Raw genomic sequence first — 18,096 nt, forward strand, 5'->3', positions numbered from 1 at the left:
GAGGATGCCAGCCACCTCTCCAGGAACACCATAGCAAAGGAGAGCACGGGCTTTCGCTGTCAGCCTCCCCGAGCCGGGGCGGGACGCGGGGTCGCAGCTCCGAACGCGGCCCCTAAGCGTTAACTCCGCGGCCGCGGATTGGCTAAGAAACCGCAAGGGCGGGTCAGCTCAACCTTGCTTGAGGTAAACAACCACCGTCCCCGCCTACGCCCTGTTCTCGCGGGACTTCGGCTCCGGCCGGTGCTCTGCCGGAAGGAACCCGGAAGTCGAGGCTGAGCTGGGAAGGGCCGAGTGCAGAGTGCCCACGGGGTAGTGGGTGCTGGTGAGGAAAGGGTCCCTCGCGCCGCCGGGTGGGAGAGGGGCGCGGGACTGGCCCTGCCACCGACTCGGCGGGAAGGGGTGGGCGGCGGCGTAGCGGGACTGGCCCGGCCTGACACGACACGACACGTGTCTGCTTGTGGGTTGCCCGGGCACTCGGCCCTTGTCGGCCCGCACACGCCGCCCAGGGGCCGCGGGCCTACCATAGCCTCGCGCCCTCCGCCTGTGTGCGCGGAGAGAGACCCGTGTGCAGGCCCGGGAGGGGGACCCCTGCGGGTACCTCGCCGCCCTGCCACCAGGGTGCCCCGAGCCCGCGCTAACCCGGCTCTCCGCCCTCCCAGGAGCCGTGTGGCCGGACATGGAGTACATGAAGGCGCCGGTGGCCCCCAGCCAGGGCAACATGTAAGTGACACGGGCCTGGCGCTGCCCGCCGGACGGGGTGGGGCCCGCGAGGGTGTTATGGGGTCGGGTTGGGTAGGACTGGAGCGAAGTGCCCGGTCTCTTGTGAGGCCCCGGCCGGGTCCCCGGAACCCATAGCGGGGAGGGCAGGAAATGGAAGCTCGGACGTCTCTGAAATTCCCTGCGAGGGGAGTCCGTGGAGAAGCACCACGAGTCGGGAATCCTTCCCCAGCGCAGCCAGTACAGGCGTCGCTTTCCACCGGTGGCTTGAGCTGGGTTGGCCATTGGTCACTGACACCCTGGGGGGATCTGGGTCTTCATTTCAGGCCAAACCCATACAAGCTTCCAGACAAAGTGCACAGTGACAGGATGCATTGGTGTGTGTCCTGGCTGGCAGCAGGCCTTTTTCCTTCTATCACAACATTTTTCTCTGCCTTTGTTCCTCTGAGTCCCCCCAAGTATGGTGTTTATTTTTCATTTGTTAATTCTGCTTCATTTACTCAAGCCTGTGCTGCCAGTGTGGCATCCCAATCCCACCAAACCCTGCAAACATGTGCGTGGCATGTTTACGAACTCAGGTGGATATCACAGAAGGAATCCCCAAACAAGTCACGGTTCACTTCTGCAAACAGTGTGAGAGGTATGGTGTGATTACACCGTAGGTTTTAGGCTAATATGTCACTAAAATGTTAAATTTGTGATATTTTTCATTAATATCATAAGCAATGGTTGGAAATGACCAAGTTTATATTCATAGAATGCAAATGTCTGTTTTGACCTTATCTGTTTTTTTGTTTTTAATTATTATTTTAAGGCTTTTCTTTTGCTGAAGCAGTATTAATTCTGGGATGTGGAGGCACATGTAGGAAAAAAGTAGACTGATTAAGTAGTTTCTGAAGGAAAAAGTGGGTGGGTCAGAGTTGGGGAAAAGTTCAAGTACTGTACCTCTGAAGAACGTGGATCTTAATGTTTTATTAGGGAAGCACCAGTTTGGGGTTTATGGTAAACATTTTCTTTTTCTAAACCTAATAATGTTTGAAATAAACAGTGATCTCTGAATAATTTAAATCATTGAAAGTTTTCCTTTATCTCAGATATCTTCAGCCTCCAGGAACTTGGGTTCAGTGTGCCTTAGAATCGAGAGAACTTCTAACTTTGTGTCTTAAAAAAATCAAAGCTTCGCTTAGTAAGGTTAGTCACTGAATTGCATTTGCGCTGTATAAAATAAGATCTGATTAACTTGTATAGACTTTAGAACTTTCTTGGTAGTCAGTCACATTGACCACTACCCTGTATCAATTGATTTATGTTAAAGGTGGAGGCTGAAATCCTGACCTCATTGAAATCAATAGTAAAACTCCCATTGACTTTAGCAAGGCCAGGATTTCACCCAGAGTTTGGAGCTAGATCTGGCTAATACAAACAAAACACATCCCTAAAGAAAACACTCGGTTATCAAAATGAATTTCTGCTATTAAACGAAACATATATTATGCATTTGACAATCATGTTAGTGTTACCAGATATTGGTTGGTCTTGTGCCACCACATTGCAGTTTGGACTCAGAAATAGACCACTATCTTATTTATTTCGGTTAAATTTACAGTAGCGCACAGTAACCATTTCAGTAAGCCTTTTTTACATTGTTTAAGTAACTGGCAGTTTGTTACTTGACAACTTGCAGCGAAAGCACAAATGGCTGTAGTAGTAGTTCTGTGTTGGTGGTTTTAGGTTGAAGAAATTTTTTCAATCTAATTATGTGGAGGTGTAGCATGAATAATATTGATTGGGTTTGTTGTACTGCTAAACATGTTTCTTAAATGTCTTCCAGTCCTCAATTGTTGATAGTGTACTTTGTAACTCATTACCTGAAGCTTGTGTTCTTAATGGTTAACTTTTCATGCTTTAAACATGCATGTTAGAGAGTCTGACAGGTTATCAACTAGAGGATAATGAATAATCCTCTCTGTTTCTACTGACAGGTGCGGCTGATCGAAGCAAGCTTTGTTTGGACTGAACCACATTCCAGGAGACTTAAGATAAAGCTGACAGTACAAAAAGAGGTAATTGAGATCCATTGCACCTCTTATAGGTTTTTTTTTTTCTAAGCACTATTTTAGGCGACAAATACAGTAGCGTACAGAAAGGCAATTCTCTGTTGGCTGGTGGAGGCCAAGAATGTTCCAGAGGTTATTTGCTTGTCTTGGAGGAAGATGCTGATTTCGCTGTGCCTAAAGCCCACAGATGGAGCAGTATTGACAGTGACCTGAGGAAGGCATTTTGCTTTCTCAGCTGCAGGGAGGAAAGGTAACCCTATGCAGGCAGAGAAGTTAATGAAAGAGTCAACCGCCTAAAGAGACAGGTTTATAATAATTTCTGAAGACCAGCAGGCAACTTTTTTTATCTTGTTTTTTAAAATATGATTTTCTCCATTTTTCTGAGTAATTATTTGGAAAATTGAGGCCTTCATAAAAGCATAACATTTATATTTCATGAATAGTACTGCCAACCTCCATGCATAGCATAACAATGGCTGTCAAGTAATCTTACTATACCAGTTACTTTGAACTATAATATACTAATTTTTGGTTGAATATTTGCATCAGTGATGTAAACTATAAAATGGCGCCATCTTCAACCAGAAGAAAGAAAATTTGTAATCATTCTTAAATTTGATTCTGCAGGTGATGAATGGAGCAATCCTTCAACAAGTGTTTGTGGTGGAGTATGTAGTTCAGCCTCAAATGTGTGATGACTGTCATAGAGTTGAAGCTAAGGATTTCTGGAAAGCAGTGGTTCAGGTCAGACAAAAGGTAAAAACAATAGTAATGTTCTTCAGTATCCGTCTAGTTCAGTAACCAGTCAGGTGACCAATACTGAATGCCTTCTTTAGAAGCATAAGCTTCTCAAATGCATCTGGCCAATACAGGAATGCAGTCTGCAAACATAAGGTGGAAATCTTTCCCTCGCCCCAGCCAGTCTGTTCTCTGAGACATGAACATTAATGGCCCTTCACGCTGTATCCCAATTAAAGTAACTGCAGATGCTTCACTAGCCTTCTTTGTGCTTTTCTGTATTCTCTTTTGGTCATCTTTTTAGGAACTCTTTTACTCTCCTCTTATCCAAAAACTTTTAAGCCTATGCATCCCAGTGAACCACAAGCCAGTAGCTGGGAGAGGGATCTCATATAGACAGGTAAACACCCTTCCTGATCTGCCTCTCTGGTATGCATCTTCATGTGTCAGGCAATATGCAATATTGCTATGCTTGGATGGAGGGCCGGGGATTATGGAAGAGGCATGTAGAGATGATGATAGCTACTTACCCTCACCCACCTATAAGGAAAGGAGGAAGAAAACCCTGCTCCTCTGATTCCAGCTCACCTGGCCTTGGGGGAAGGGATGAGAAGATCTGTTTCCTGGCCTAAAAGGGTGAGCATCAGAACTTAAAGTGAACATGAACCATCAATCTCATGCATATGTAGTATATTGTGCACACAAAAATGTTTAAGGAACATTTTTAAAGTTGCAAAGTCAATAAGGTATTTAGGAAATATCAGAATTAAGGTTGCCAGCCTTGTACATATGCTCCAAAGTATGGGGCCACTAGAGCTTTTCAAAGGAAAGGTCACCAGAATTTCTTTAACATTGCAAAACTATTTTTTTTCAATTGCCTTGTTTTCGAAAATGAATGAACCCTTTTGGCTGACATTAAAAAATAAAAATATACCAGCCAGAGGCAAGCTCTTGGCATGGAAGTTTCAGCCCAAATAGTAAAGATCAGTGAAATTATTATAAGTAGCTAAAAACAGGGTCTTATAATGGGAAGTTCTGGGCAATCTTAATAAGTGAAGCTACCAGCCCCACCTATAGTGGTGGTGAAATATTTTCCTTTTTCTCCAGCCTCCTCCTAACATTAGCTGACCTCTTGTTTCCTTTTTTGGCCCCAGCCATACAGTGAGCTAACACCTACATCTTTTTTCCATAAGTCTAAAACTAATTCAGATAAAGTGAGTGTCTGAGCATCTAAGTTGCACTTTCTGATATGTTTTATTTTACACCTGTCTGTGGGGCATTTCATGTCATTGTTAAGGTAGGTTATTTGTAATGCTGTCACAGGTTGTCATGAATTCTTCAATTTTTGCTTTTCTTAAACTTCAGTGCAACTCACTGCTCATCTGGAGAGCCACTAGCTTTTAATTAAATATGATTTCTAGCCATTTTGGTTGCAAAGGTAACCTTCTAAACATGAAAATATAACTGATGCTGTCTTGCTAAGTCCTACCAATATGCAGAGATTCTCTAGAGGATGCACCTTTGCCTTATGTAAAAATTCTAAAACCTTGTAATGTAAGACTATAAAATGTGCTTTATTAAAATAAGACCTGATATCGTTTTTTAAGAATGTGTTTTTCGATTTTTCCCACTTGAAATTAATGTTTAGGACACTTAATATACTCGAAAAATTTCTGAGACTTTTTAACTGCATTTGTGACTATTTCACTTTTTGCTAGGAAAAAGCAGCGGGAAGTGTTTTATTTTACCCCAATATTTTGCTTTGACCAACAGCCAACTTCAGTCATTCTATTGCTCAGACACTAATGGGTATGTCTACACTGCAGCTGGAACTGGGCCTTCCAACCAGGTATACAGACATGCTAAATCCACTCAAGCTAGCATGCTAATTAATAGCTGCGTAGATAGATATTTCATCATCCGTCCAGTCCAGCCACACAAGTATGGACCTGGGGAGGAGAGTGGGCTTGTACTCCGCCAACTAGCCAGTGCCACAATGTCCGCATATTAGCGTCTATATCTACCCTAACTGGCAGGCACGCTTCCAGCTGCAGTGTGATAGACATAGCCTTAGTTTTGTACAGTCCTTTTGTGATTCCTTTCAGGTCTGCCTAAGACTTGACTAGTCTAAATAATCTTGTTCTTAGCAGACTGCCTGCTGGCAGTTTGCATCCTCCTGAAACTGTTTTGCTTCTAAAGTGATGGAAAACACACTTCCTAGGCAATAATCTTTAAGCTGTGCAGTGTTTGATAAGGTGATCAGATATATAAACTGAACATTTGAATAGCTTGGTTTTTTAAAATGTCCATATTTGCATTTCTTTAACTAGTATTCAAGTACACCGCTTGAGAAAAGGAAGTGAATGGGTGCATATTACAATTTTAGTGCCATGTAGCTCACGGGGCTAGTTGAATTTGTTTTTTTAAATCATTTCGGTTTTATAATATCAGTTAAATTAATCCCATTAGAATCAGAAGGATGGGTTATTTATAATTGTTTAGGATCCAATGTATTGAGAAAATCAATATTACAGAAATAAGAGAGAGGTTTAAAAGCAACACAGAAAGGCATAAATAGAGCAGTTGCTTGAGCATTTATGTACATGTATGGTAAATTTTCAGTAGTTCTCTTGTAATAAAGACTTCATTCAGTGTCTAAGCTTATTCAGTTTCCCCATTTGTAATTTTGGGATAATGATACTGACCTCCTTTGTAAAGTGCTTGGAGAGCTACTGATAAAAAGCACTATATAAGAACTATTTTATTTCTGCTTCAGTTGATCGTTCCATGTTCATGGTTACCCTGTTGATGCATTTGCAGATAACTTGAAGGTTGTTACATTTTCATAATCTAATCTAGATTTGACTTTTTAACTTTAGACTCTGCACAAAAAAACTTTCTACTATTTGGAACAATTGATTTTAAAACACAGGCTTCATCAAAATACTCTTCGGATCAAAGAGATTCATGGTAAGTGAAGTGGCTTGCCAATAATCTTTATGTAAAATGACTGAAGTAATCGAAATTGGAAGTCTCTGGGTCCGAAAAATAAGTACTAGTATTCCATTTTTGTGCACATTGGTTGCTGAGAGGTATGACTTAGATATAGCCTTTTTATTGTGAAAAATACCCATTTAAAGTACAATATAGTATCTTCATGTAGCTGTATTTTCTTTAAGATGGCCTGGATTTCTATTATGGTTCAAAGCAACATGCCCAGAAGATGGTAGACTTTCTTCAGTGTACAGTTCCTTCCAGGTATTTTGCCATAGTTTATCACATTCTAACTCAGATATTCAAGAGCTGTTGGAAAATTACTTTGCTGATCCTTTATTTTGAAAATTGTATGTAAAGTGCAGAATCAGCAGTTCTTGGATGCAGTGAGTCTTTTGTAATTACAACAAAGTGAAGCTACCAGCCCCAAAGTCTCCAATTTTCTCCATCAGCTGAGACATCATGGAACTAACCCTTTTGTCCATTGTCCTGTTTTCCATGTTATTCCTAGTTTTCTTGTGATATGAAGCCATATATTTGCAAGTATTTCTACTACGATATTTTGTGCTGAGAGAATGAATTACCTTCTGTATATTTCTTATGCCTCATTTTGCTCCTTTAAAGTTTTATTTATGCTTTTTAGATCAAAATCATCCCAGCGTTTGATTTCGCATGATATTCATAGCAATGCCTACAATTACAAAAGCACTTTCTCTGTGGAGATTGTTCCAGTATGTAAGGTAGCTTTCTTTTTTATTTTTTTTAAAGGAATAAAATATATTATCAATTTACAGTGGCTGTAATTTACATTTTTGATCATGATGAGTCAGGATTTTTTTTTAAACAAGATCTTTTAAGGTAAATGCATTCTTAGTGAAAAAAGCTGTCATCAAGCAGTCCATTAGTTTGGAAAGTATTTTAAAAAGCATGCTCAGAAAGGGGGTAGAGTGCTTGTTTCTCCAAACTTCTGGCTGAAACCAGCACTTACAAGCCCAATGTGCAACATACCTGTATAATTACGTCAAAAGCAAAACCAATCCACCTCAAAATTTGCATGCTAAATTTCATCCCATGGTAGAATTTGACTGAAAAGTTTGGTGTACAATCGTGTGAAGTGTTTTGAGAGAGATAATGGCTTGAGAATTTCCCTGTTCGCTTTCAAAGATCTTGCAAACTGGGTTTTTGGCTCATTTCCCTGAAAAGTAGATTTACCTATAACCTTCAAACTGCACCTCTGTTCTGTATTGCTTAACACGTAAAAATGCTTTTTTGCTGGCTTTAGAGAGTATTCTGGTATAGTAGCACTTATGTAATAACACCTTTTAAATATTAGGGTAAATACGTATTCCAATGCACTGAAAACATACACTTGTGTTTCCATACATTATATATTCATTTGCACCTCTTCTTTGATTTACATGTTGAAAGTTTGCTGGACCCAAATGAAGATGACCATTAGCAGTGGTAGTGGTTGTCAGGGTGTCATGTGGGTTTGTCTCAGTCCAGTAGCTGGAGAAGCAAAATATAGGCAAAACATAAACTTCTGGGCAAGTTTAAAAAAAATAACTGCACCAAGTGTGAAAAGCTCTTCCGAGCAGGGATAGTCTTGGTGTGTGTTTATAGTGAGTCTAGCACAGTGGGGCTTTAATGAGATTTTGATTAGCCCCTTTGGGTATTACTACAATATTTATATTAATGAGGGTGGTTATCTGTAGATAATTGAGGTCTGTATTTTAGACAATTTGCCTAAAAATGTATCCAGTATTTATAGCCTAGTCATTTGGGTAGTTAAGAAAAGTATTGCTGCTCACAAATTGAGCCCTGCTGAATATGTACTATAGTTAGTGTAAAACATCTTTTCCACCTTTGAGCATTTTTGCTAATTTACGAGACAGAGACCCACGCTACTGACTTCTTATCAGTACTTTATACCCTGAGAAAACAATTAATGTTAATCCCCGAAAAAGTAAAGAGTGATCCCTGAAGAAACCTTAATATGGTACAACCTTAACTTTCCTCAAGTTTACAGAAATATCCAAAACTTTCTGCTAAGTAGGAGAACCATGCAGGTGGACAGTGTCTTCCTCCTTTGTTCAACTGAAGGTTGAGGGGGAAATGGCTTTGTGCTGTAACTAAAAAGCTACTTTCTTACCAATTGTCAAAGATTTGCCATGAGAAGGTTAGAAACTCATTTCTCAGCCACGCAGTATTGTAGAATTAGATTTCCCCTCATCTACTCCCCACCCCCAGTTGTTTGTTCATAGCATTTATGTTGAATGGTAATAGTGGTTGTTCTCAAACTCAATTTAAGGACTTGTTTAAAAAAGTTTTAGTACTTCTGTAAAAATCTGAATATAACTAAAAACAAGAAAACAAATGTGTGAAATTTTGTCTCTTGCTGCACAGGACAATGTTGTATGTCTGTCTCCAAAACTGGCACAGAGCCTTGGGAATATGAGCCAGATTTGTGTGTGCATCAGAGTAACAAGTACTGTCCACCTCATTGATCCCAACACTCTTCAGAGTAAGTTGGGGGAGGGGAGCTGTTGTTCTTTTTTCCCCTTGAGTGTTAATCCTGTTGTCTAGTAATTCTTCTGTTTCAGAGTAGCAGCTGTGTTAGTCTGTATCTGCAAAAAGAACAGGAGTACTTGTGGCACCTTAGAGACTAACCAATTTATTAGAGCATAAGCTTTCGTGGGCTACGGCCCACTTCATCGGATGCATAGAATGGAACATATAGTAAGAAGAGAGACACACCAAGTTCCCATACAAACTGTACGAGGCTAATTAAGATGAGCTATTATCAGCAGGAGAGAAACTTTTGTAGTGATGATCAAGATGGCCCATTTAGACAGTTCACAAGAAGGTGTGAGGATACTTAACACAGGGAAATAGATTCAATATGTGTAATGACCCAGCTACTCCGAGTCTCTATTCAAACCCAAGTTAATGGTATCTAGCTTGCATATTAAGTCAAGCTCAGCAGTTTCTCGTTGGAGTCTGTTTTTGAAGCTTTTCTCTTGTAAAATTGCCACCCTTAGGTCATTTACTGAGTGGCCAGAGAGGTTGAAGTGTTCTCTTCCTACCGGTTTTTAAATGTTATGATTCCTGATGTCAGATTTGTGTCCATTTATTCTTTTGCATAGAGACTGTCCGGTTTGGCCAGTGTACATGGCAGAGGAGCATTACTGGCACATGATGGCATATATCACATTGGTAGATGTGCAGGTGAATGAGCCCCTGATGGCATGGCTAATGTGAGAACAGCATTCTTCTGTTGGCATTGTTCTTACTGAATGTTTTCCTGATGCACATCTTGTGTTTCAGACCTTAATTATGAAAGATTAAATCAGTTTTCTCACTGCCGAACAAATTAATGGCAAACTAAAATTAATCTTTGCCCCTGAATTCTCTACTATTGCATACAAAATGTACCACAAATGAAAGAATTGCAGAGGCTATCTGGATGATATTTTCCTTTTGTCACTTTGCTGTGCCATGTAAGCCGTGTCTGCTTGAGAAAGGGTTTATTGTTACAGCTCTACCAGCCAGCTCTGATAGTTGGGTTCTTGTATTGCCGGTGTCGTTTATACCAGAATTAAACTGTCTACGTTTTGGGGTTTTGCCAGCCCTGGTGTGTTGGTTAGAAGCGACTTTTTAAGTGTAGACCAGGCCTCAGTCTATCACAGGCATATTCCTTTAGAATTAAGATGGAGATACAGAATGCAAACTGACATGTGACTCAGGGCAGGTCTGCACTAGGAGTGCTTCATGGGAATAGCAGTACCAGTATATTTTACCAGCGAAGCACTCCTAGAGTGGGTGTAGCTTATTCCAGTCTTCCCTTCCCCTCCTAACAAAATAAGCTATACTGGCAAAAGTACAGTTTTGCTGGTACTGTATAACTGCATCTACACTAGGGACTCTTGTCAGTAAGATCACACCCTGATTTAGACAATGCTACATCAGCAGTAGTTTATAGTGTACACCTGGCCTCAATGCTTCTACTCTGTTGAAGTGTAATATCACTGATCATTTGGAAGTTGCCTTGATTTTTGGCTTAATAATGCATATTGAGTCCGAAAGCAATTTTCCTGTGCCCACAAAGGTCTGTGTTTGCCCTTTCAGTTGCTGACATTGATGGAAACACTTACTGGCGTCACCCTTTCAATAGCTTGTTCCATCCAAAGCAGTTGGAGGAGTTCATTGTAATAGATATCACCAGGGTCCAAGAGAGAAAACAAGGTGCAGGTGCAGGGATGAGATCAAACAAAGTAAGAGTTTATTTGCCTTATTTAACACTTTGGAAACCGGGTTCCTTGTCTGGGATTCTGTTTTGGCTCACTTGATGTTACAAAGCATACTGCACGTTTTTCCAAATATAGCCCAAAATGTTCTGACTATTGTTAGCTGGTGAAGCTTTCCCCTAAGAAAGGTGCAATACATTGTTCTCATTCACTGGGAATTGCATACACATCATATGAATTCCCTTTTCAGAAATTATTTTGCTTCAACATTAAGTTAAAATTTGATTGTTATAAGCTGCTTACTCTTAGGTTAATATTTTAGGTCACAATTTCATAATGAAGCATTTTATGCAGCCCAACACTTAAGAGGATTGTGGATACCAGCTAAGATTCATTATAACTAAATGAACCATATTTGATAAATATCTTGACAAATATTCCACCTGAATGCTTAGGTCAAATTAATACTAGAGACTGGTGTTCAGAAGTCAATTCACCTCTCTTAATAGTGTTTTATTACAGATCTTGTAGCAGTTGTTCTTCCTTGTCCGTCCTTCCTCCACAAAAGACTGTGGCTTGGCACTTTTTTGTCCTACACAGAGACTTCTATGTAACAATGCCTAGCCTTTGATTTGCTGCTCTACGTTTTTTATATTTCCTTACCAAATAATATTGATCCAACAACTCTATACGGTACATAATGAAATAAAAACAATCTTTGTGATCATATTTATAGGAGGAAATCTAAATGGAATCTGTGCAAATTTCCCATTGTTTCCATTTGTTTGTCTTCAGTAAAAAGACAATCATTAACAATAAGAAAATGGAAATATAAGCTGGATACAGAAAGCCAGTATTACTGATGCAATATCAAATGGTACATAGTACAGCAATAGAAGTGTTTTTAATTATGCAGCGGAAAATGAAACTCTCCATCTCATTACAAAAATGTTTGTTTCCATTTTTCAAGCACACTCTTGCTGAAGCCTGGGTACAGAAAACCTCAGAGATGAATACAGATAATCAGTATTTCTGCCGCACTCACTTGGGGCACCTTCTAAATCCTGGAGACCTAGTCTTGGGGTTTGTATGATATATGCTATTTTCAATCAATATTTGATTGACTGAGACAGATTTTGCAGATTAATAAAATCTCAACTTCCTGTAACACTGACCCCAAAGTTACAGGACATGGGGGACAGGAAAGATCTTGTAATTCTGTCATTTTGGAAAAGGATTTTGGGTTGGTAGGAGAAGAGGTGGCTTCTGTTTTTTAAAGTGTCTGTTTAAACCAGCGGTTCTCAAACCGTGGATCAGGACCCCAGTGTGGGTTGCAATCCCGTTTTAATGGGGTCACCAGGGCTGGCATTAGACTTGCTGGGGCCCAGGGCCAAAGCCCGAACCCTGAGTGGCACTGCTCTGACTTCAGCTTCAGCTCTGGGCAGTGGAGTACAGGTTACAGGCCCCCTGCCAGGGGCTGAAGACTTGGGCTTCGGCTTCCCTCCCAGCCCAACTAGGGTGGCAGGGCTCAGGCTTCAGTTCCCTCTCCTGGGATAGTGTAGTAATTTTTGTTGTCAGAAGGGGGATCACAATGCAATGAATCTTGAGAACCCTGGTCTAAACCAAAACTTGTAAAAATGGCACTTTTTGACTCAGTACTACTGCCTGTGCGTGTTCAGAATTGTATCTAATTAGTTTTTCCACTTTTTGCTATGGTTAGCACTGAAGTGCTATCACAACTGTGAGAAGCTGATCTGGATTCGGCTCATGCTTTCACAACAGAATTGTGAACTGTTCTAATTTTCAAAATTAGAAGTTGCAGGAAAATGAGGGTGGAGAAGAGGCCCTTGGTCATGGCCAGGAAGAGGTCATTGGTGACCTTAATGAGAGAAGTCTCAATGGCATAGAGGGACAAAAGCCAGAGTGGAATGGGGTCAGTCAGCTAGTAGTCAGAATCAAAGCAATGAGTGTATAGAGTGCACATATGACAAACATATTGCTTAGACATGGAGAGGCTTGGGAGGGTTTTTAAGATGCCACGGTAGGGACATGTTCAAAGACCAAGTATGCTGGAATGCCTCAGAAGGCAAGAGGGGATGGAGACAATAGGTTGAAGGGTATGCTCTGCAGCTTGATAGCATGTAATGTACTTGATTGCTGTTAGTGTGTGTTAGATACCTTATAATGTAAAGAGTTTAACTTGTTTATCAAGGATACTTAGTAGCATGGATTTTCTTCCCTGTTGTGTATCTCTCTTCTGTGTGAACTATAAAATTGTAATTATACCATGTTCGTTTCTTCTTGGAAGTATAAAACATGAAAGGTTAAGTATTCAAGCTATTAAGTGTGTTGTAAATATCTTCCTTTTAGATATGACTTGGCCAATTGTAACCTCAATGACGAATTTGCAAATAAGATGAACCCACACAATGTTCCTGATGTGGTAAGGTCCTAGAGTCTCCTTCTTGTAGAGAAGTTTGTTTCTTGTGCATAATTGAAGATGAGAACGTTGTGGTCTATAAAATGTATGTTGTAGTCCTAGCTTAAAAATCTGGGGAAATGAGGTATTGGCACCAACATCCTGGTCAAATTCCAGTTTTGGAAATTATATTCTGGCTGTTTAAATTTTCCCTGTTTTTGATTGGCTTTCTTAAAGACATGCCTTAGCTCAAACAGGAATTAATTCAAGGAAGTCCTGTAGCCTGTGTTATGCAGAAGGTCAAATTAGATGATCAGTTATCCCTTCTGCTCTTCTGGATCTGTAGTATCCATTTCTTTCCCTAAACTATTGTGTCCTATCTGTGCTGCGCCAGCACTGTGTACTGTTCCTTCCATACACATATATAGCTTGGAAAGGACTTGGGGAGCCCTTTGTATGACAAGCTCTATGTAAATAGTGTGAGAACTTCACTATTCAGGCTCAATGAGGTGCCTGACTCATTTATCCTATACAGCTTTCCATTGCTGCCCTCTTGTGACCAATTATTATATAACAGAATCCACAATGCAGTACAATTCCTTGGTTCATAGATTAAAGAATGTTAGTGTTTTTCTGAAAGTTGGTCTAAAATGATATCTTCTGTGTAGGTTTTAATAAAGAAGAGTTATGACCGTACTAAACGCCAGCGTCGCAGGAACTGGAAACTGAAAGAGCTGGAAAGGGACAGAGAAGGCATGGATACAGATGACGAAAGGTTTGGTTTCTGCTCAGTAACTCTTCCCCTTGAACCATCTGTGCAGGGTTCAGTAATGGGCAGCATTTCTCAATCTCTCCTGATAATGGTACTAGATTTAGTTCATGCTCAGATCTAAAGAGTATCCAGAATAAGTGGAGACACCACTCCTCCTCTTCTTCCACACAGGCAGGTACAACTGGCACTCCATAAGGGGGAGTGCATGCTCACCATTATCAGAAGATGGCTTAGCAGGTCTGGTCTCCCTGCATTCTAGGGAGAGGTATACCTCTTCACTGCTCCCTACTGCAGGAAGTGCCTTAAAGACACAATTTAGCCCTGAGTGCTTAGAGTGAAATCTCATCCCACTTTTGACTGCTTTGTGAAATTGCAGGGGAGATTGATATTTGAGACAATATAGTAAAACTTTCTTGAATTTTGCCCACAATCTGACAGCCATTACTAAAGATTACACAGTATAAGCATGGACTACGAAGACTTAAAACTGGAATCATTAGTGAGTAGGGTCACAGACCACATGTCTGTGGGCAACCAATTAGACATTAAGCTGTCTAAAGAGACATCTGCAAGGGAGAGGAAATGTTTGTCATTGGTATGTTCAGTAACAAATTGTATGCAACAGCTGACTAACTCTAATGTCTAGCTGACTGGAAAATGGAAGCAAAAGATCAGAGTTAAATTGGAATGTAAAAGCTACAGAATATTAGTGGCATACTATAAACTACCCGAAGACTGAATTACAAATATGGGGATGTTAAAAGAGCATATGTCTGAGGGACCAAATCCTGTAATCATTTCTTGGTGTGCAATGCTTCCCTACTCTTAATGGCCCTTGAGAGGAGCAAAGAAGTGAGATGTAGAGCAGTTTAAGTGCTGACTGCATGCTCAAGACATAAAATAAGTGCCTTAAACCCATGCAAGTAGAAGGGCAGTGGTCAGTGAGTCATGCCTATCCTTCTCCCCCAACTCTAAAGTTGTCTGTCTTGTTTTCGAAAACATCCAGGCAACTTGGGATTTGGGGGATGGAGCTAGGGTTCTGCCATTTGTTCAGTGGTCCCCACAGCACCCATAGAAATATAAGCCGCTCTTCAAGTTTTTTAATTTTTAATCTGTGCTTGAAGCACACAGCTGCAGCTTCTACAATGTATTCTGTGTATAATAAAAACAAGAGCACTTGTCAACTCCAGAAGTTTTCTGAGTAAGTCTCTCCACCCATCCCCATTGGGGTTTTACCTGCAGTAGAGTTTCACCTCTAGGATTGGCCTAAATAGTTATCTGGCATGATTCCACTGGGCTGCTAGCCTGCCAGACTCCAGAGTTTGCATAATTCTAAAGGAAAAGAGAAGAGTTAATGTATTCAATTGAGTTTGTTGCTTTTTTAGGCAGTACCAGGACTTCCTTGAAGATCTTGAAGAAGATGAGACAATTAGAAGGAATGTCAATATTTATAAAGGTAAGTCAAAACACTTGTGACTTCAGATTTTATTTAGCTTCTGGTAATTCAGAAGGATTTGAATGCTCAGGGTAAAGTGACATACACTTAGAAAAATGCATATTGCTTGAGGTCATAATGTCAACAGGTATTTTACAGCCTTTGATTACCGTGTGTTCATGTTTTGTATTTGCAACAAAGGTAGGATTGGCGTGGAAGTCTAATTTGGGGGGAAAGAACAGTTGTAGGAAGGATTGGTCTATAATGCAGCAGCCTGTATGAAAGTGACAGGGTGTATTCATTGCTTTAAGCTAGGAAATTTCTTGGAGCTATTATTTCCTTATTTGGTTTTTCTTTTGGTTTTTTAGATTCAAAAATTCCAGTGGAAAGTGACACAGATGATGAAGGTGCTCCACGAATCAGTCTGGCTGAGATGCTAGAGGAACTCCATATCTCCCAGGATGCCACTGGTGGGGAGGGTTCTGATATGATGACACAATAAGCATATGCATTAATAAATGCAATCATTGTACTCTCTTGAGGAGAAACTATCCTGCCCAGAAATAAATGTAATGAACTGTTGAACTAATTGTAGACATTCATGTAGTCTTGTGAATATAAAAGGCTGTGCACGTAAACATCTTACCCATAAATAAGTGTGTGTGCTATACAAACTGCTGATGAGGATCAGATTTAGTAAAATCAAACTCCTGATGAAGGTGTCACAACATAAGGCCTGCAAGTTTTTCAGATGTTCTCCTGCTGCCTTCTCCCTATGACTTCTGCAATGTGAGTGCAAGCTGAAACTGCAGGTGTATCCACATGATTGTCTTGAGGTTAAGATGCAAGATGAGGAGTCAAGAGCGATGGGTTCTGTTCCTGATTCTGCCAGACTTTCTGTAGCTTCCTCTCCTGTAAAAGAGACCTTTTTCTTCTTAACAGGAGAGTTGTTAGGCTAGATTTGCTTGGAAAGTGCTTTAAGAGCTTTGAATGGAAGATGTAGTATGAATTTATTCAGCAAAATTTCTGGTAAATACAAGTAAACTGTTTGTTCCTCTACTGTGTGCATAAGGATTTTATGTAAAATATGTAAGTCAGTTGCCAGTACAGCCCTCTGAATCACAAAGCTTGGCCATCCTTGCTCATTGTAGGATATACTGCACTATCCTAAATGCCAGTATCCATATGTTAATTTAACATGAATAAATATCTCCAGTTGTGAATCTTACATTTGAAACTTAGAACTCTGAACACTTGTTATTAGCAAATAACTCAGTATATTAACAAAATGTCACTGTCAACTGTTTAAAACTTATAACAATTAAGTGAGTAACACCAAAGAGGGCATGGTCAAAATGTGCAATTGTTCTGGTATAACAGAATATGAAATATTGACATCCTTCAGTTTTTTTTGTTTTTACTGCATAGTGATTGGTGGAATTGCATGAGAGCTTTCAGGTTTCTCAAATCTATAATGGGATAGAAAGGATAAACCTAGACAAGGCAGTAAAACCAGTCTTGCCACCATCTTTTTAACTCTTCTAAAAAGATGCAAAGTAACTAGAATGTGAAGTAAGGAAGAAACTCTCTCTCCTTGCTTCACTGTAAAATTTAAAGAGGTAGAAAGTTAAAAGAAGACCTAATGTCTAGTCTAGCGTCAATTCAATAGAGGATATAGTCTCTAACTGTATCATACACAGCCTAGGAATTGGACTTAGGTGTGGACCATTCCTTCCTACATGTATTTTTGTGATGTACAAGATTGAAACACAGAAGATGGGCAGGACTGGGGTCCAACCAAAGCGAGCTTCTCTTAAGATTAGGTTAATAGTTTGTTGTGAAGACCCTCAACTTTGATAGCTTTCCTGGGATTGAAGGAAAAATTAAGAATCCCTGACATGGCCATGTGAACAAGAATTCCCATAATTAATCCTATAATCCAGTTTATATTTCAAGCCCCTGTCCTGTTGGACAGCTCAATTACAAATACCACTTCCCTCCTGCTGCATGGGATCAAGTAAACCTGTTATGTAGGTGCACAAAGCATCCATCATTTCTGCTGTACATGGGCATGCAGCCCTAGTTATGACAGATGCACTTTCTGGCTGTGCGTGCCAGTTCGGAAATCCAGGAGTTGCTTGAATCTATTCTTGGTTGACAGTTTCTCCTTTGTCCTCCCAGAGGTCCAGAATGCCACAGCCTACAACAACACAGGTAGCATTGATAATGGTTCTGAAAGCCCAGCCAATGGGATTTCAGTCTGCCAAATGCACATTCAACCACCATCCTACAGCTACTGAATGGGTAGTTGAACTTCCTTTTCCCAAGCCCATTGTAGTCAGGTTCAGAAGTCATGACTTGAGCTGTAATTTGTCACAGCATTTTTTTTTAATAAAAAATCATGGATCAGTCACTAAATTTAGTAAGTTACAATTACTGTTTACTGTGACTTCTCCCTGATTTTTTATTTAAAAAAAAAATGCCCTACTTGCCCAGTGTGGGGGTACCAACCACCCTCTGCCCCAGCACTATACCCCTAACCACATCTCAAGAGGAGGGAAGGTTCTGGGGTGGAGACTGGAGAGCAAGCCTGCCCCACACTCACCCCAGGCAGTGGTGGCTCCTATAGCACTTGTCCCTTAGGGCTGGGCCCAGCCCCCCACTCAGTGTTGTGACCTAGCTCTGCTCAGGTTTGACCTTCCCAACCTCCTGTCACA

At 40.6% G+C, this 18,096-nt stretch overlaps 1 protein-coding gene across 1 annotated transcript; it reads left to right on the forward strand.

Moving 5' to 3' along the window:
* The first annotated feature begins 216 nt into the window (after positions 1-216).
* Positions 217-16,438, forward strand: NMD3 (NMD3 ribosome export adaptor). Its single transcript, XM_077827268.1, has 16 exons — positions 217-322; positions 660-720; positions 1,223-1,357; positions 1,812-1,908; positions 2,700-2,780; positions 3,402-3,530; positions 6,392-6,482; positions 6,692-6,770; positions 7,150-7,246; positions 8,913-9,030; positions 10,635-10,780; positions 11,724-11,836; positions 13,124-13,196; positions 13,841-13,947; positions 15,330-15,400; positions 15,748-16,438. Exons 2-16 carry the CDS (start codon positions 677-679, stop codon positions 15,879-15,881), a joined length of 1,515 nt encoding a protein of 504 aa, XP_077683394.1. The 5' UTR covers positions 217-322; positions 660-676; the 3' UTR covers positions 15,882-16,438.
* Positions 16,439-18,096: the final 1,658 nt, after the last annotated feature.

The sequence above is a fragment of the Eretmochelys imbricata genome, chromosome 9, assembly GCF_965152235.1.
Source record: "Eretmochelys imbricata isolate rEreImb1 chromosome 9, rEreImb1.hap1, whole genome shotgun sequence".
Classification (NCBI taxonomy): domain Eukaryota; kingdom Metazoa; phylum Chordata; order Testudines; family Cheloniidae; genus Eretmochelys; species Eretmochelys imbricata.